Here is a 21,498-nt window from a genome sequence, read left to right on the forward strand (position 1 = left end):
AAGACCTAAGGTACAAAGCATGAATCTTGTAATTGAAAGACCCCATTGGCAATATGGTAATGCAGTATTTGTTAAACATGGGTTATCGGTGCTTTCTACAGCATGTACTGAAGAGGATAATATTGAAATTCTGTGTGTTGAACTGAACAACTGTGTGGTCACCTCAGTATACAAACCACCTAATGCAAAATTCATATTTAAGGAAAAAACTAATATCCACAATCAGAAAACTAAGTTCATCTTAGAAGATTTCACTAGTCATAGTAAGGTTTGGGGAAATGACCAGGATGATGAAAATTGTGAAGCTGTAATACAGTGAGCCAAATCCAACAACTTACGCTTAATTCATGACACTAAATAACAATCTTTCAACAGCGTACATGGAAACGAAGATACCGAGCTCGATAGTTGCAGTCGCTTAAGTGCGGCCAGTATCCAGTATTCGGGAGATAGTTTGAATCCCACTGTTGGTAGCCCTGGAGATGGCTTTCCGTGGTTTCCCATTTTCACACCAAGCAAATGCTGGGGCTGTACCTTACTTAAGGCCACACCGAGCTCGATAGCTGCAGTCGCTTAAGTGCAGCCAGTATCCAGTAATTAGGTGATAGTGGGTTTGAGCCCCACTGTCGGCAGCCCTGAAGATGGTTTTCCGTGGTTTCCCATTTTCACACCAGGCAAATGTTGGGGCTGTACCTTAATTAAGGCCATGGCCGCTTCCTTCCAATTCCTAGGCCTTTTCTATCCCATCATCGCCATAAGACCTATCTGTGTCGGTGCGATGTCAAGCAAATTGTAAAATTGGAAACGAAGATACAATCCTGATCTGATTTTCACCAGTGAAGCAACAGCTTCACAATGCCACAAGAGTATTGGTTCCCAAATTCCAAATACCCAACACAGGCCTATTGTATGTCAGATTACTGCAGTCGTAAGACCACAAATAGTTCCATTCAGAAGACTATACAATTTCAAGAAAGCAAATTGGGATATGTTTTCTGAGGCACTAGACAGCCTTGTGTTGAAAATACATCCATGTCCTGAAGCATTTGATGATTTTATAGTAGCCGTTCACGAGTCGTCTCGTAAATCTATCCCACGTGGATGCCGTACCAACTACATTCCAGGATGTGGTAAAGAAAACGTTTATTTGTTAGAAGAGTACCTACATTAAACTCTTCAAAGAAAACCCTTTCAGCGAGCAAACATCAGATGCTGTTATAAAACTTGTTCAGACTGTGGCGAAAGGTAAGAAAAATCTGATAGAAACAAAGGAGGACTAGACATGAGCAAAAGCAGCCATATGACATGGAGATAACTACGTCGACTAACGATCCAACGCAAAAGAAAACCCATGCAAACATTTCTCCAAATCACGTAGCTCAACAGTTTTTGAAAAAATAGTAGAACAAACGTGGTAAAGGACCCAAGATTCAAAGGCAAGAACATCTGGAAACTAATGAGCTCTCAAGGCCATTTTCACAAAATGAGTTGCAAAAGGCCATACAACAATGTAAGAACAACAAGGCAACTGGATTAGATGATATAAGAATAGAGCAAATAAAGAAATTTTGACCAACAACATTGAAACGGCTTGTAGAACTCTTTAATAACTGTTTAAGGCAGAACAAGATTCTGAAAATATGGAAAACTAAGATAACTGCTATCTTGAAACCTGGGAAAGAGCCTTCTGACCCCCAGAATTATTGGCCCATCTCATTATTATGCCGTATATATAAGATATTTTGAAAGGCTGCTACTGAACCGCCTATCACCAAAGATTGACAGTTCACTTATACTTGAACAGGCAGGCTTCAGACCCCAGAGAAATTGTACAGCACAAATAACTCGCTTAACATAACACATAGAGGATGGGTTTGAAATGGGCCAGATCACTGGAGTGGCATTTATTGATCACTCATCAGCTTATAATACAGTCCAACACAGCATAATGCTTCACATGCTCTACAGCTTGACCCTGGACTTTGGTTTCACTGGAATAATTGCCATCTTATTGCACAACCGAAGATTCTACGTTGAATTCCAAGGAAGTCAGAGCCGTTGGAGGATCCAAAGGAATGGTTTACCCCAGGGGAGTGTATTGTCACAAATACTCTTCAACATTTATACAGATGATCACCCAGACCTCATGCAACCAAAAGTTTCATATATTCAGACGACCTTGCTTTGACGGTACAGACAAGTGATTTTGAAGAAGCAGAACAGATGCTTACAGGAGCTCTAGGAACCTTTTCTGACTACTACAACAAGAACCACCTGAAGCCAAACCTACAAGACTCAGGTCAGTGCTTTCCACCTTTGAAATAAACAGGCAGGAAGAAAACTGAAAGTAACTTGGGAAGGCACCAAATTGAAGCACTGTTTTACACCTTATAAGTACCTTGGATCTCAAATTATATACTAAACTAATTTTGTACCAAGTTGTAGTCATAACATTACTATATGGATGTGAAACCTGAACACTTTATCGTCGTGATATAAAGAAACTGGAACGCTTCCATCAGCAGAAACTTAGATTCATCATGAACATCAAATGGGATGACTACATAATGTGGCAGTTCTTGAAAAGGCGCATGTGAACAGCATAGAAGCCTTTATCATCACTCATCAGCTTAGATGGGTTGGTCACATCCAGCATGTGAATGATAGCAGACTGCCTAAACAACTTCTCTACGGTGAGATTTGTCATGGCAAAAAGCCTCAAGGTGCTCCTTGTAAACGTTGTAAAGGCCACCTTAAGAATATGAATAGCATCAACATAAATGCTAACAGCTGGGCAACAACTGCACAAAACCTTGTTCTCTGGCGCAAAACTACTGCAGAAAGCATCTCACTTTCTGAGCAGGCACGTCGCAGACAAGAAATTGAAACGCATGAAAAGCGGAAACTACGTCAGATCCAACCATGTCCTCCACCCACCTTTAGATGTGACTTGTGTGGCCGCATGTTTCATGCAAAGATTGGCTTGATCAATCATCAGCGACATCTCCACAGAGCCAACAGACTTTAAGAGGAACTGCAGGAGAAAAATGTATTCTCGGAAATGAGTAGCGGCCGACAACCTTGGAATTACCTTAGACAGGTCACTCGCCTACCAACGGCATTGCCTAAACACCAAACACAAGATGTTGGCCTGCATCATCATCATTCGGAAACTTGTTAGTAGTAACTGGGATGTTGAACTTCAGGTGGTCCGTACTTCTGCCATGGCACTTTGCTTCTCTGCCGGTGAATATGCCTGCCCAGTGTGGTATAAATCCGCCCATGCAAAGCAAGTAGATGTGGCCCTTAACGAAACTGCGAGACTAATTACTGGATGTTTGAAGCAAACTGCTCCTGATATATGACGGGAAGTAGCCACAAATGCCGAAAGGAAAGAAGTTGAAGAAAATGAGCTGCATCCACTATACACACTCCCCACCAAAGCCTAGATTGAAATCTAGGAGCAGCTTCCTACAGTCAACATCTGTGAAGAAAGGCAGAGAAAAATTGTGGGCAGCCAGAACAAGTCATCTTCAAACATGGACAAAACCAGCTGAATGCTTACCAACCGGACACAACTTGGATTGGATCACATGGAGATCACTGAACAGATTAAGAAGGTGTTGGAAAGTCTAAGGACAATGTAGTGAAATGGGAATATTTGGATGTATCACCACTTGTGAATGTGGAGAGGTGCAGAATACCATTCATCTGTGTCAGTGCTCGTGTTGCTCTGATTCTTGCAGTGAGGTGGATTTGCTCATGGCACAAGGAAATGCAGTCGCAGTTGCTCGTTTCTGGGCAAAGACTATTTAATACCGTTTTGGTATATATGTGTATAAATTCCTTCTGTTTCATTGTTACTAAATTGTAATGTAAAAAAGAAAGTTATATTGCATGCTTCTGACGCATAAATAAAATGTTAATTTTTTCACTAGGGCAAAATATTCAAAAATAAATTACTCAACAGGTGAGAAATAAATGCTCGGTTAAAGGGTTAAATGTTCCGAGACATTATCTTCGGAAGATACTGAGAATTCTGTTTCTGCCAACTAGGTCAAAGGCTTTCTTGCATTTGTGTATTAAAATTTTCATGGTAAAGTAGGCATCAGCACATGAACATCCTTTACAAAATCCTTGTTAATTTTCAGTTTACCTTTAGTAGTTTTTCTTTGACCACATTAGCAAAAATTTTGTATCCTGAGTTGAGTATACTTATCCCTCTATAATTTCTACATCTTTCACATTTTCCTTCTTATGAATAGGAATATCAGTAACTCTAGTGGTCTGTTTCCATTCCAAATTAAATTTATAAATCTGAGAAATCTTTGCTTGAAGATATCACTTGAGTATTTCAGTAGTTCTACATTGTCTTCCTGAGGTGCTTTTCCATTTCTAAGTTTTCTGAGTATGGCTAACCTTTTTACCCATCCGAAGACTCTGAAAGTAACTCAGCCGCTCCTTTAGAGGTATGCATTAATTTTTGTCTTCCTTTGCATCATTCAGTTTCTTGAGTATTTTACAGGTTTGTGGTTGTGGTCTTGTTTTATTAGTCTCTATGAAACAGTTTTCCCCAGTTTGTGTGCTTTTTCTGGACTTCCCTTTTTGCTATTGCTGTCTTATGGTGATACTCTATTTTATCTTCCATTTTACCAGTTGACCAAAAAAAATGTATTTTTATATGCATTTATTTTGTCTGAAATAACTTTCCAGTTTCTTCACTCTGAATTCTGAAACCCTTTTCCTATTATTATTATTATTATTATTATTATTATTATTATTATTATTATTATTATTATTGTTATTGTTGTTGTTGTTGTTGTTGTTGTTGTTGTTGTTGTTGTTGTTGTTGTTGTTGTTGTTGTTGTTTTTAGCAACAATTTGATATTTGAACATGCTGTCAATTATTTCTCTTCTTTCAGTTGGTCTTTAAATGGTGATGGTGGTTACTGTTTTAAGAGGAAGTACAACTGGGCAAAATATTGTTACACTTCAGTGTACTTTATGCTATCTTGTAGTTTGAGACTTTATTGTATGTGTTTACAGAACAAAAATCAGATCATCTTTGTTAACATGGTGAATAATATATTAAGCAGCAAGTTATGAGCTAGACAATTTATGTTGTCATTTTTGACAAGTTGTGAAAATTTGGCAATATTAGCAGATAGATAAATGTGGCAAGTAGGTAAACGTGTGTTAGTTTAATTTGCTGGATGATTTCAGAAATTAATTTTACAAACTATGTTAACTGCAATATATAGGGGCAGTCATCATGATCTTTTTTTCACATTCGTTATATGTACAGCAGTAAAAAAAAAAAGAAAAATCCTTATCATGAAAATGGTGATCATTCCTTATATAATTGTTTCCACTGAGCGCTGAAAGTGTTACATTTTCACCTTATACTTGATTTGAAGATGGAAGTAAAGTACTACTTTAGTTTATTTCCATCTTCAAATCAAGGTATGCAGCTTGTGTTCCAGGAGTACTTCTCATTTTCAGCTCATGTCTGTGTAGAAATAAAATTACATAATCTCGTATCCTTCTATTTCAGATCGCACTGTGAAAGTGTGGGACTTGCAGACTGGAGTGGAATGCCAGTCACTAGGAGGCCATCCTAACAATGTGGCTGTTGTGAAGTACCATGAGGAGTCTCGGCTGGTGTTTAGTGCTTCGTCGGCATACGTAAAAGTGTGGGACCTTCGTGAAGACCCAACAACTTGTGTCAGGACTTTATGGTAAAGTAATAGGTCATGAATCTGTATTTCCTAAATGTTTGATATTAGTGCATTGTAGTGTGATGATAATGCAATATTAAAAGTAATAACCCATTTAACCTCCCCCCCCCACTCGTAATTTTTCTATCTTTTATTTTTAAGTAGTAACTCACGGTAAAACAAAAATTTGCATAATTTTCCCGCCATGGTTACGTGAAGTTTGACGTCAGTATGTTTTCTATTTATTGTTAGCATCAGTTTGTAGGTGACTACTGAGAAGCTCAAATGGCAACACTCGAGTAACAAGATCACTCAGCAAGCTATACGTATGTTGGTCTATGGCCACATCACTAGTGTGCTTGTAGTAATGATTTGAGAGATGTGCACTTGGTATATAACAGGACTGACAAATCCTAGATGCCCAGTTGCCATGGCGATGAAAAGAAATATATAGACGCCTGAAATTTTCATATTGTAACTGCTAAATCCCAGTCTGAGGGCAGCTTAATATTTTCGGAATTCATTTCCTCTCTAGAAATACCAATGTATGAAAATTTAATTCTGTGGCATTTTAAAAATCTCCACAAGAAAATTTCTTCCTAAGGTGTTTTTTGTTTTGTCAATGTAATCTCCCTAGCATAGGTATATAAAGACTAAGATTCTAAGGTTTAGAAGCGGTTATAAGCATCTGCTTCAACAGAACGTTGACTTAAATCGATACGGGCGTTCGATGTATCCCGTGACCGCTCATAATCATTACACCAACAAGCTAAATCTTCGGTCTTGGTACCAGATTTTCTCAGTTATGTTCTTTGTATACCGCACTGCTATTAGTAAGCACTGCTCAGGGTTTAGTACATTTGTGCCCATTAGAAGTGCCTAGATTGAGGAGTTCACCCTTAGTGGGCTTGTTGAAGTCATTGTGTAGGAAATGACACACACATTCAACTGGAAGTTGCTGCCTTGCCTTGCCTTGCCTTGCCTTGCCTTGCCTTGCCTTGCCTTGCTGATGTGGCAGGGGACTGCTGAAGGCTAAGGGAGATAACTCTGACAGAAAATCTTCTCTAATGTTAGGCCTAGCAAGTCGGTTTGAGAGTAACTGCAATCGCTTTAAACACTTACACGAGCCTCAGATGCAAACAAAGAACTCGGAGTAGACAACAGCACCCGCAGACCCACGTCAGGTGTGATGGCTTACAGCCTGATGATAGGTCAAGTCTTGCTATTGTGCAACAACACCGGAGAAGACGACACAATTGGATAGGAACAATCAGTGTACTCAGTTTGACTGGGAAATGTGAAGAGTTAGTGGACATCATGAAGAGAAGGAAAATATCAATCCTAGGACTGAGTGAAACTAAATGGAAAGGTAAAGGGAAGAAAGAGTTGAAGAAAAACTATACCCTCTACTGGAATGATAACAACACAGAGATGAGAAATGGAGTGGGATTGATATTATCTAAAGAGTTAGATGGTATTACAGAGATCCAGTACATCAATGAGAGGATTATAAAGGCAACAGTAAACCTTGGGAAAGAGAAGCTGATACTGGTGCAAGTGCATGCCCCTTAGACGGGTTGCAGTCAAGATGAAAAGAACAAGTCTCTCGAAGACCCAGAAGAGACCATCAATGTAGAGAGGGCAATCATCATTGGGGACCTGAACGCACAGCTCGGGACAGACAGGAATGACTATGAGAAGGTGATGGAACCACATGACTATGGGAGAAGGAATTCAGAAGGGGAACATCTTCTAGACTTCTGCATAAGAAACTGTTTGGTAATAAAAAACTCTTGGTTCAACAAAAGAGTCAGTCACAAGATTACCCGTTACAGCTGGGATGGAAAGAGCAAGACGGTAATTGACTATGTTATTGCAGATAAAGAAAGAAGTAGACTTGTGACTGATGTCAAGGTGATTCCAAGTGAGAACCTCAATAGCGACCACCGGTTATTAGTAGCAGATCTGAAAGACATTAATGTACCAAAGATAACAACCAGGAAATTACCTAAGATTAAAGTGTGGGAACTAAAACAGATTGGAAAATGGATAGACTTTCAGGACCGTATAAGAGGATAACTGTCTGCAGAAGAAGTGAAGAGTGGTGAGGTAGAGTGGACAAGATTTAAAAACACCTTGATAAAAGAATCAATAGAGATTTGCGGGAAGACAAGTGCGAGAGTAAGGGAAAAAGACACCCTGGTGGAATGAAAGAGCAAGATCCTCAATAAAGGAAAGGAACGTAGCACAAAAAGAACGAGATAGAGAGAGAAATCCAAGCCAGAATATGTAAGGGACGAGGGGAAGATGAGAGACCTCAAACAAGTTTACCGGGACAAGAAATTGAAAGTTAAATGAGTAGTAGAAGACAAAGTGCCAGGAGAAATTTACTCAAAAACTGAAGGCAGCGGAGGCAGTATGAAAGTATTGTTCAGAGTGATCAAAAATAAAAGGAATTCAATTGAAACCGTCAAAGCAATTGAGGATCCTAATGGAAACCTGGCTAGGAAAGAAGAGGATATCAGAAAGATTCTGAGGAATCATTTTGATCACCTATTGAACAGGACAGAAGCAGATCAGAAAACAAAAGAACCAACTGTTGAAATCTGCACAGAGGAACCTCCCATTACATGGGGAGAAACAGAAGCAGCCCTTAAGAAGATGCTGCAAGGGAAATCTCCAGGAATTAATGAAGTCAGCATGGACATGATTAAAGCAGCAGGAGTCCAGGGTTGACAGTGGCTACATAGAGTGCTCAATGCAGTTTGGAAAGATGGCAAGATACCTACTGATTGGAGCAAGGGTGTCATTATCCCCCTGTTTAAGAAAGGAAATTGACAAAAATGCTTCAACTACTGGGGAATAACACTCCTTTCTCATGGGCTTTTCTTAAGAAAATCTTAGAGAGCAGATTGCAAATAATCTTAGAGCCACAGTTTGAAGAGGAACGGTATGGCTTCAGGCCTAACAGGTCCACAACAGACCTAATCTTCTGTGTCCGTATGTTAATGGAAAAATATTGATAAAAAGGCAAAGATCTGTTTATGGTTTTCCTTGATATTGAGAAGTAGAAAAAGATCTTAGAGGTCGACGCTAATTAGGAACTAATATTTAGAGGCATGATATTGAGAAGGCATACGGCAGCATTGCAAGAGAGAAGATATGGGAATGCCTGAGAAAAAGGAATGTGCCAGAGGGACTGGTGAGGAAAGTTCAGATGCTGTATGAGAAGTGTACCAGCTGTGTGCGATTAGGTGACAGACATTTGTCCTGGTTCAAGACCGAAAGTGGAGTCCAGCAAGGCAGTGCACTATCCCCATTATTGTTTATCACCATCATGGATGACATAATGAAGAACATCAAGAAAACCTCTGGTAAACTAAATGCAATGGCCTTCGCTGATGTTATGATCTGGGGAGAAACTGAGGAACAAGTACAGTTGAGACTCAATGAATGGAAGGTTGAGTTCCAGGAGTTCAATCTCAAGGTAACCAAACTCAAAACGGTAGTGATGGCAGTAAACAGAAAGGGACGACCAGCGAACATCATGCTAGGAATCCATCCACTAGAAAGTGTGGAAATCTTAACATACCTCGACAGTGTAATATCTCTAGACACACTAGCCACAAAGGAGGTTGCAAATAGTGCAGAAGAGCTCTCACCTTTACCAGCAAGTACAAACACTCCTCTGGGATCCTGAAGTACCAACAAAATCAAAGCTGGTGATGTTCAATCAGTACTTCATACCAATCTTGACCTATGGTATTGAAACCTGTACCCACACTAAGAAGTACTCATCAAGGTTGCAGACATCCGAGATGAAATTCCTTAGGTCCACAATTCAAAAAACCAAACTGGATAAATTAAGGAATGATGTGGTTAGGAAGGAAGCTGGGATTGTTACATCATTGTTAGATTCGGTCAGCATGTCCAGACTGAGGTGGTTTAGGCATGTAATGAGGATGGAGCTAAAAAGGACAGCATATGTTAAATTGGAGAGACATGTTGCAGGGAAACAGATGGTGGGAAGACCAAGAACCCACTGGATGGACATCGTAAAGATGGACATTGCAGATTGGGGAAGGACACTGGAGGGCGTCATTAAGAACAGAATGTTTCTCAATAAGACAGAATGGAAGAGGCTCGCCAACAAGACTCGAGAAACTGTAACTGTAAAATGATGATGATGATGATGATGATGATGATGATGATGATGATGATGATAAGTGCCTAGATTGCTGAATGTGATTTAAGAGTGATTAAGATGAAGTGAGAGATCGAACTGGTTAATATTATAGAGGTAAGGAAAGAATTTTTAAAATTAATTTAAGTCTGGCACCCAAGATATTTTACTGGCTCCTAGAATGTTTTTCTGATTTGTCCAGCCCTGGTATATAATAATAATAATAATAATAATAATAATAATAATAATAATAATAATAATAATAATAATAATAATACTGGTCGCTATGCTAATCATTTTTACATACGTAAGTGAACAGTGGTTAGTGATTGGTAAGAACAGCGGGAGTTACAATGCTCTGTTTAAATGAACAGTGATCACATTTATAGAAAATAACAGCAGTTGTGCTGCATCTCAACTTTTTGCAAAGCCATCGGATCATGTACGCTACTTGTGTAAACAAAAAGAGCTGTTTCATTGTGCCAAGAAGATAGCCTAATAATTTTGGAAACCAGAATCAGGGCATATCTCTTGTAAACACAGCCTACAAAATTCAGTCTTTTATTCTTTTACAGCATTTGAAACCATTTGCTGAAAATGTAATTGGGGACTATCAGAACGGTTTTCGTAGTAACGGATCCACTACAGGCAACATATTTGCAATTAAGACTTAATGATAAGGTGTGGGAACACAAGGAGTCAGTTCATTATCTCTTTATAGATTTCTTCAAGGCATATGATTCAATCCATAGAGAAGGGCTGTGGAACATCATGATGGAGTTTGGCTTTCCCATAAAATTAATTAACCTGTGCAAACTGTGTGTGGATGGTAATGTTAAATGTGTTTTGCTCAAGGGCAGAAAATAAAGTGCCTTCCAGAATAAAAGTGGTCTGAGACAAGGAGATAAACTATCTCCTCTTCTATTCAACATTGCACTGAAGAAGATTATCAGAAAATTAGCTCTTGTACCTGCTGGTATCAGATTGGGGAGACAACATGCAGTTCTTGCATGTACAGATGATATTGTTCTTATTGGCCGCAATGAATTAGAAATTAGGCAGTTATTTGTGGATCTATAAGAAATGGCAGCAAAAATTGGCTTACGGTTAAATGATAAAAAGATGCATTACATGGTTGTACAGAGACCGAATCATGAGGAGGTTGACAGATTGCCTTTGAAGATTGGAAAATATATATTTAAAAGAGTAGAGGAGTTTAAATTCCTTGGTGTATTAATCGATGAGAAACACCGAAGGCAACAGGAACACCAAGCTAGAATTAAGAATGCAAATAAGACATTTTACTCTATGAGCCCTATATTGGGGTCTAAGTTTTTAACAAGGAATGCAAAAATGATTATCTACTGTGCCATTCCACTATTCCAGAAATTAAGCTCAATTGAATTAAGATGAATGCGATTACTAGTAATGAAGTTAGACACAACGAATAAATTATATAAAATGTCAAACAAGTTGAAAGTAATGCAAAGTTAGAATGAAAAGGATTGCTGTGGCAGTGATCAAGACCAAATAGATATTTGAATTTTTAAAACCAACACTGTTTAAAAAAACACAAATGAAAAGCTAACTCAAGGGTCTGTACGTGTTTGAAGCAAGAAGCTGCATAAATCCTATAAGATATTAATAACGAGAGAAGAATTTAAGAAAAGAAAGAGAGTCATAACATCTAAACAAGAATATAATATAAGAATATATAAAAAGATTAAATAATATTGTAAAATATTAAAATACACAACTTGTAAATTGATTAACTATTAATAGTTAAGATTTATATGATGTGTTACTTGAAGTTTTCTGTTATAATGAAGGTCAACTTAAATTTAAGTTGTTGAATTATTGGTTCTCTTGCAATTTAATGATACGACAGATGGAGACGTCCATCAGTCCTGATGACAGATAGAACTATTAGTGTATCAGCATTATCTGGATCCCACGTTAAAAATATTTATGAAGATTGAAAGAATGAACCCTGAGATCTGGTCAGGATTTCTTCACGTCACCTATTCTGGACGCGGGAAAGGCGTACTACAATAGTCATTTGACCAGTACTTCTGTATGGTTCTGAGACATGGGGTATAACCAAGAAAGAGTAGCAGCACTTGAAAGTTTTTGAGAATAAAGTTTATAGAAAAATATTTGACCCATGGTTCGATCCTATCTCTCAAAGCTGGCAGAAAAGATTTAATTATGAGATATACACCCTCTCTCAACAACACACTATAATGGGTGTGATAGAATCCAACATACTGAGCTGTGCTGGACATGTACTGAGGATGCAGGATAACAGAGAACCAGTAGATCTATACAAGGGATCTCTTAATGGGAAAAGACTTTCAGGAAGACCCCAAAGCACCTGGAAGGAGGAGATCAACAAGGTATGCCGGACTCTCCAAATTGATAACTGGGAAGAGCAGGCTCAAGATAAAAAAAGATGGAAGAGATCGGCACAGAAACTTCACGTCCCTCAGAAGCCTACGGAGTGAGTGAGTGAGTGAGTGAGTGAGTGAGTGAGAATCAGGCCAGTATCCAGAAATTGAAAAGAACTGTTAACATACAGTAGGTACAGTGGCACTGAAAATGGAAATTGTACATTGAACTATCAAACTATATACAATGTAATAAATAAGATATACATCCAGTAGATTAAATAAAGCTTGTATTGCACAGTAGTCTAGTACTCAGGTGAACAAATATAATTCATATTAAAGATCTACTTCTTGGAACAACACTAGAAAAGAGAAATGTTTAGTCTCAAGTACATTTTCTGCCTCAAAATAAAACTTGTACGCACTCTGATTAAACAAATAAAAGTATATTTTGCCAAATGAAATAATGAGGTGTAGGCTACAATTTAAAGGTATCAATATTTTATGGGGAACCCTTTATTTCTGATAATTTCCTTCAATCTTCTTGGCATAGATTTTACCAGATTTTTTCAGAAAGATGCAGGAATCTTTGACCATTCCTCTAATATTGCTTTCTTCAAGTTGTATTCTTTTCTTATTGAGTGCTGTTGAATTTTATCTTTCTGCTCAACTATAGATGATTTGTTAAAATTATTTCAGGTGACTGGGGCAGGGTTTTGAAGACCTTGAGCCAGTTGTAAAGAAGCCAGCTACGTACTTTGTGGGCCGTATGTTTAGGATCGTTGTCATGATAGAACGTGAATTATTACTTATCCCTAGTGTCTGTACATGAGGCTCTTCACATTCTTTATTAAAATGTTCAAGTATACATTTTGGTTCATGTACTCTCGATGAACTCTAGACTACCAACCCTACTAGCGACCATACAACCCCACATCATAACTGATCCTTCACTGTGTTTCATAGAGGGTCTTAGATTTTTCATGTTGAGTCATGTATTTGGCTTCCAATCTGAACCCAGAATTCCATAGGATTTCTTTCATTTGTATGTCAGTCATAAGCTTTAAACTATCTTGTCTCATAAGCAAGTTTTAGATAAAAAGTTGAGCAAATTGAAAATATTGTTACCCAATCCTAGATTAGATCCCAGGACTTAGACAACTAATAATGCTACATAAATTATATCCCCCTATTATTAATTTGATAACTTTTCGCCCTGAGTGTTATCAAAACTGGAATTTTGAGCAGAAGTCGCAAGCATAACCAGCCAAGCCCTTCACAGCTCAACAATATTATCACTACTACAATAGAAACCGAAATAGCGATTAGTAAACTTTTTTCCGATAAGCAAGATGAATGAAAAAGGTAAGGATGTTGATTCCCATAGCGAACCTGAAATATTTGTCCCAAATGAGTAAATTGACTAAACGTCAAATAACGGACCAACTATATTGGTATTAAGCAAGATGAAGTCAGATTTGAAGCCAAAAAGAAATTAAATAGTATTATTAATTTACAAAAAGCTAATAATCATCATGTTTCTCAAAAAAATATTAGAAATCTCATTATCACAAAAGCCAATAAAGGCAATTCTGCAGTCATTATCGGGAAAAAAAAAATCAAAAAAAAAAAAATCCCATGTCTAAGATCCAGCATAACTTGAAACAAATTTTCAAAAACATCTTTCTTTTAAGTGACCAAGGAAGTTTAAAACTCATCACTATGAACCCAGGACTGCCAAAAGCCAAAGCACTATCTAAGACCCACAAAGGTGACATTCCTATGAGGCCAACCATTAATTTTAGACCCAGCCCTCTCTGTCTAGATTCTCAATTTATTCGTTGGTTTTAAAAGAAAAATGATATATTCTTAGCCAAAAATTCCATAGCTAACACCACAGAATTTTGTAATGTCTATAAAGACATCAAAATTCAATCTTACCTTTCTGTTCACTCATCCGACATAGTATTCCCATAAATTATACTTGTGATAATTATTTATCATTTAAAGAAATTCAACAAACTGAACCAACAAGAAATTCATTCTAAAGTTAGTTTGACACAATAACTACTTTTGTTTCCATCAGCAAAATGGGTTGGCTATAAGTTTGCCACTTCGGGCATCCTAGCTGAAATCTATTTGGATAATCTAGAATACACCAAAATTTTCAGCAACATAGCTTTCAATAACATATGTTTTTGGGCCAGGTATGCAGGTGACATCTTGTTCATATTAGACCGTAATTCCACTAATGCAACCTCCACTGTGTCCAATCTAAATACCCTTAATCCACATATTAAATTCACTTTGGAATTTGAATCCCCCAAATTCTTAAATTATTTGGACTTAACTATTATTAGATGCTTACATAATCTATTTACCGCATATACAGAAAAACCCACATTACCGTCAAAACCAGTCAACTAGATTCTTTATTCCCCCAATCTCATAAAAAAGCTGCTGCTTATAGTATGGATCACAGAGCCCTTACCATTCCTTTATCTAAAAAGGATCTTGAAAAAGAATTAAATATCATCCGTGCAATAGCCAAGAATTGGCGCAATAAATAGTTCATTGAACATTTTTTTAATAAAATTAAATGCTGCCCATCTTCCATACTTAAATGTCAAGTCTGAAAAACAAAAGTGGAACAGGTAGATCATTTCAGGTATTTGGGATGTGTATTCTCCCAGGATGGCAGTATACTAATTAAAATTGAATCAATGTTGCAAAGCTTACGCAATGAGCTCACAATTCCGGTCGATGTTATTCTGTAATTATCCTGGCTCCCGAGTACTCCTTGCATGTCTCACATGATAATAAGCTACTTTGCCTTTTGTACAGATGAACTAGAAAGTATGAAAGCATAATCTGCGAATGTCACATGGTTTTGCTCTGTTACGTGCAATTACCCACCAGCATGTCTTGTAGTCACCAGAATGTCAAACGAGAAATACCATGTCTACTTCCTGGGTTATATTTGTTGGTTTTCTTTTCAGTTCCTCGGGCCTATCGTTACATGGTCCGATGTCAGTGACTGCATCGATAAGTCTGCATTTACCTCAGGGCGAGTCACAACTTAATGACATTGCTCTAAACCGTAATGGAACAGTGCTTTACACAGCTGCAGGAGATAAAGTACGAGTATGGGATTTAAGGAGGTCAGTATGATTTGAGTAGGCTTTGCTCTGTGAGTAGGCTTTGCTCTGTGTGTGTGTGTATTTTTTCTTTAATAATTTTTACTTGACCTTTGTTGAAGACAATTTGTCTAGTGCCTGCCAATCTAGGCCTTATTCCACCACCACCACCACCACCCTCTTTACACCTTTCAGCCATGTCTCTCGGTCTTCCTCTAGGTCTCCTTCTCTTCAACTCCATTTCTAACATCTTTTTTGGGTATTCTTTCTTCTCCCATACTCTTAACATGACCATACCACTGCAGCCTTGATTATTCTATCTTTTCCTGTAGGGGTACCTGATTTAAAATCTCCCGAACTCTCTCATTTCTTACTTTGTCCATTCTTGTTAAACCTACTCAACACATTTGAAACTTCATTTCCACTTCTTGTACTCTACTTTATCCCTCTTCTTCATCACCCACATTTCTGATCCATATGCCAGAATTGGCACAAAATAAGTCTTGTAGATAACACCTTTACATCTCTGTGGTACATCCCTGTTCCATATCAATCCTCCCACACTCTAAAAGAATCCATTTGCACACTTTCCTCTTTCATTGATTTCCATCCTCTTTCCTCCATTTTCTTCAATTACACTTGCCAGGTATTTAAAACTTTCAGCTCTTTTCAACTGCTCCCCTCCTAATATCATGCCATTATACACTCGGTTCTTGTTTCATATCGTTGCCAACACTTCACTCTTTTGTGCTGAGAACTTCATTCCATAAGATGACACAACTTCCTCCCATACATTGAGCTGTTCCTGCACTTCACTCTCATGGTTTCCCCACATTAATACATCATCTGCAAACAGCACCACTTTCATTCTTCTCTCTCCAATGATCTGTGCTATCTTCTGTATTATATCATCCAAACCAAACCAAACCCCATGGCACTACAGCCCTTGAAGGGCCTTGGCCTACCAAGTGACCGCTGCTCGGCCCGAAGGCGTGCAGATTACGAGGGGCCGTGTGGTCAGCACGACGAATCCTCTCGGCCGTTATTCTTGGCTTTCTAGACCGGGATTATATCATCCATCACTGCTATAAATAGTAGAAGTAAGAGGGCACTTCCTTGCTTTACACCATTTGTTAAATTAAACCATCCAGTTCCGACTTCAACACAGCTTTTGCTTCCATCGTACATATTTTTCACCCTTGTCACTATCTGTTCATTTACTTCTTTTACTCTGATAGCTTCCCAGATCTTGTTTCTACGGACACTGTCATATGCCTTCTCTATGTCCATGAAGGCCATCACTAAATCTTCCCCATACTCATAGTGCTATTCTTGTAGCTGCCTCACTGTGAATGTGGTCAGTAGTTGACGTTCCTTGTCTACCGAGGTGACTATTTAATTTTTCAGCTCATAGCTCCTCAGCTTTTTCTTCTCATTTAGGAAAAGAAGAAAAAATGTGAGGGAGCCACATCTGTACTATGTGTAGGAAGTTCAACCTGTGAACTTCTGATTCTTGTTAACATTGATGCTTTCACAGTTCATACTTGTAGACATGATATGGGCTTTTGGACTTCTGCCGTAACTCGCAAAATGTAAAGAGTTTCACCTTGTTTACTTGACATGGCATAAGCCCAGAAGCCCATATCTTATTTACATCTGATTCTTGTTGAAATATCATTGTGTGCGTGCTGGGATGTTGTCAAGGTGAATCATAAATCCTTCAAACTTTGCTGGTTGTCCTGTATGTTCATCTTCTTTTAGAACTGTGCTTCCTCATTGAAATTCTGAAAACCAGTCTAAACTTATAGTGTAAAGGAGAAACATAATCCAGAAAAGCTCTACATAATCTAAAGCCACATAATAATTACCACATCTCCATGCAACTGCAATGAAATAGCACACGTTCTATTCGTAGTTGTACCAGTGAAATAGGCTCTTGACAAAGCTGCCAGCAAGAAGCTTGTTCTTCTCATAATTTTTCAATGCATAACATTCAATATTCACCATTATCTATCCTTTCCTTTCACTACCAATATGAGTTGGTCTTCTTTTATAAACACAAGACGTCCTCTTTCTCTCTCTGACTAGTGTTGTACAGAGGATGGTTGCCTGATTGTAGGAGGAGAGTTGCAAGAGGAACAGTATGGCTTTAGAAGTGGAAGATCTACAGTGGGCCCAATCTTCAGCGTGAGGCAATTAATGGAAAAGAATTGGAAATATGGAAAGGATCTGGTCATGACATTCATAAATCTAACAAAGGCATGCAATAATATTCTCCCAGGGAGAAGGTGGAAACCATGGTCTAAAAGACCAAACTGTGGAAATGTACAAAAACTGCATCAGCAGCACAGACTCCATTTGGAAAGACAAAGGTTTAGAAATGAAACTGGACTGGACTGGCCAAGAATGAACTTGCTTCAACTTAATCATTTCTCACAGTCCGACTCGTTGGCTGAACGGTCAGCATACTGGCCTTCGGTTCAGAGGGTCCCGGGTTCGATTCTCGGCCGGGTCGGGGGTTTTAACCTTAATTGGTTAATTCCTACGGCACGGGGGCTGGGTGTATGTGCTGTCTTCATCATCACTTCATCCTCATCACGACGCGCAGGTCACCTACAGGCGTCAAATAGAAAGACCTGCACCTGGCGAGCTGAACCCGTCCTGGGATATCCCGGCACTAAAAGCCGTACGACATTTCATTTCATTTCACACAAATACATTGATAAATTGCAGACAATATTGTGGTCTGGGGAACAAACAGCAGAGAAGTACAAGATCAACTTGATGAACTGAACAAGAAAATTGAAAAGTAGGTACGAAAATCAGCGCAGAGAAAAGCAAGGCCATGGTGATATCAAGAGGAGAAATACAAGGGAAAGGCATTGTGAAAATTGGTGGTCAAAGCCGTGAGAATGTTGACAGTTTCAAATACCTAGTGAGTGAAGTAATGCTTAATACAAGGCTTACAATTAAATTGAAATAACAAATAACATATTCAATACAAATAAATAAGAAATGTAGAGTTACATTTCTATTTAATTATAAGCGGAAGCGGTACCGGTTTCGACCCCAGTCTGGGTCATCATCAGCCGAATTACAGGATCTTGTAGATTGTAAACAATTGTTTTTTACTTCAACTGTTCTAAAGAGTCTACAAGATCCTAGTTACATACTTCAGTTATATTAAAATGTATTATTTATATATATATACACACACATTTTCGCAACCGAAACAATTACGGACTGGATCATCAAGCTATTCACAGAGTTCCGTCGGCATTTGAAAGCACAGCGATTGTGTTGCGCTGATCTTCAGGAGCTAGCAATTCGCTTCAATCAAGCGACTCATCTTCGATTTCTACACTATTTTGGACTTCGTATTCATTAAATTATGTTGTGACTTTGTGCCTGACCTCTTCTCGTAAACATTTGGAGACAGTGCCGAACTTTGCGTGTGTTGTGCTACTATTCAGAAAATCGCGCCTTAATTCATATAAGTGACTGACCTTGTACTTCTTCTAGTTTTCACGATTTAAAATCGCACAGTGCCAGTCCCCATCATCTTATTTTGCCTCTTCAATAGTTTTTGTGAATGATTCGTTCTTTAATTTCTTATTTACCTATGCATTGTTTTTGCATTTTATTCAGCTGATGACCCAGATTGGGGACGAAACTGGAACTGCTTCCGCTTATAATTAAATAGAAATGTAACTCTACATTTCTTATTTATTTGTATTGAATAGGTTGAACTACGTTATTTGTTATTTCAATTTAATTATGATACAGTTCAATACGGAACATCATGAATTTTTATTTTTAATACAAGGCTGACATGGAAATTGGCAAGAGGGTGCAACAGGTCAATGCATTCTACCAGGATGTAAGAAACCTTATCTGGAATAAGGACGTACCGAAGAAGTGTAAAGAAATAATGTACAAAATGTATTATGCACCTATATTGGCCTGGACAATGACCAGTATGGAGGAGAGTAGAATTCAAGCAAGTGAAATGAAACACCTAAGAGGTATGATAGGAAAGACAGATTGAGAAATGAAGATGTAAGAATGGAGGGTGGAATGGAAGACCTAAATGAGAGAATTGATAGGAGTAAACTAAGATAGTTTGGGAGATGTAAAGAGCATGGAGGAGGAAAGAATACCAAAACAGATGATGGAGCTGAAATTCAAAAGAGAGAAGAAGACATAGAACAAAGTGGATCAAGTGAACAAAGGGGAGTGCAGGAAAAAGAAACCTGGACGGGAATAGCTCGACATAAGCTTTCGAGCACACTTACACATCGGACGCTGAGCATTAGGGGACATCTACTTCACACAGATCCATTGACAAAAAGATCTATTCATTATACTAAAAGGTCCACTGATTCAAGCGGTAGATGTCCCCCTCAGCCATGTAACAACTCACAAATTCCTATCATATACTCTCCAAGAATTAACTTGCTTCAATTTAATCATATCCCACAAATACACCAGTCAACTCACTTCAAGCTAAGACAAGAACTAAGAAACAAATAAACGGATGTCACAATTTTAGCATGATTAATTAATAGAAAATAAGTTTTAATGCATTTTTCCATCCTGTTTTTAAGTGTATTGTTCCATGTTATCTCGCATACTTCTATGAACTAATATTCTACTTATTCCTTGGCAGATCTGGCCAACAGCTGGAAACTGCATGTGATGGTAATGATGATACTCACTCCATAGGCTTCTGAGGGATGTGAAGTTCCCTTCCCGTGCCAATCTGGTGATGATGATGATGATGATGATGATGATTCTAGTTATCCCAATATAGGAACCCAAGTTGTTGTACAAGCCCCAATTTAGTTTTTGTAATTACCAGTTGATCAACATCAAACTTGTGCAAGACTCGGTGTGTACCGTATTTCTCCAAATCCAAGACGAACTCCACTTTTTCCTTCAAAAAATTTTAAATCAGGTTCAACAATTGCTTTGTAAAATCATATGAATGCCTTTGTTGTAGAGTACGCATTTTTAGACTATTTTTAGATGTCGAACATTGGCTTTCATTATGCCGCATTTTTTTGCGGCTGCACAATTATTCTTTATTTCCGCAGTTTAATGACCCTAGCATCGTAATGCCGAAGAGGACCCGTTGAAAATTTGCCAGCAATACTTATTCCATGCTTCTCTACAATACGGCGATACGTCAGGAAAATATTCTTGCTGTCTATAAAACTGTTACGGTACTTTTACTCAGCATCAAATATAACCGGCTACCGCTACACACATCTTGCTTGCCGGGTTCGGCCAACTTCAGCGGCTAGCGATGTATAGGCCTAATCGTGGAAATTGAAGGTCAACTAACGAGTTTATTGCGCCACGGTATGGCCATTCCGCCCTTGCATTTGTCATGCATGTACCTCACAATTTCATTTTCAACTTCTTTAAAGCGTCCTTGTTGCGGACCACTGAATGCATTTTTTGTACTGTGCACATTTTTTTTAGCTATCTTTGTCTTCACGCTGACACCAAATATTAACTTTAGTTAGGCCTGTGCCATATTTTCTTGCGGCTGCACAATTATTCTACATTTCCAAGTGTTTTATAACCATTAACTTAAAATTGGCATCATCATATCGACAAGAACCCGTTGAAAATTTGCCAGCAATTACTGTTCCACGTATCTGTATGACTATCCATCACGAAAATATTCCTGCTGGCTGTAATAGTTCATTTTGCTAAGAGTCAGGTACAGTAGACGTGTCATAACTCTGCCATTGAGTAGCCTTGGTCTTTCTAAGAATTCGAAGGCTCACATGTTTTGATGCCATTCTGCAGATTTGAGAAACGTTTTTGTAGAGGCTAATAGAATGTCATTCTCTCTTCACTATTTCCCGAGATCCAGTGACGTTACACATAGGCACTGTACAACCGCTTGTCATGGTTAGCGATGTATAACAACGAGGCGGTCGTTTATTGTCAACGAATTTTGTGTGTGCGTGCGGGGGTGAAAAGATGCAGCGCGGCTACCGCGGAAGTTGCCAGTCGTATTCATTACTGTTGGGCTGCGAATGCAAGACAACCCTTGATTT

The 21,498-nt window shown here is 38.4% G+C and overlaps 1 protein-coding gene across 2 annotated transcripts in view; it reads left to right on the plus strand.

Annotated features, from left to right (window-relative positions):
- Positions 1-21,498, plus strand: part of Klp31E (kinesin-like protein 31E) — a 580,309-nt gene that overhangs the window by 471,317 nt on the left and 87,494 nt on the right. For both annotated transcript variants that reach the window (XM_067145074.2, XM_067145075.2), the window contains 2 exons: positions 5,555-5,738; positions 15,287-15,448. In XM_067145074.2, coding sequence (XP_067001175.2) covers positions 5,555-5,738; positions 15,287-15,448 — 346 coding nt within the window. The remainder of the gene's footprint in view (positions 1-5,554; positions 5,739-15,286; positions 15,449-21,498) is intronic.

Source organism: Anabrus simplex, chromosome 4 (assembly GCF_040414725.1).
Source record: "Anabrus simplex isolate iqAnaSimp1 chromosome 4, ASM4041472v1, whole genome shotgun sequence".
Classification (NCBI taxonomy): domain Eukaryota; kingdom Metazoa; phylum Arthropoda; class Insecta; order Orthoptera; family Tettigoniidae; genus Anabrus; species Anabrus simplex.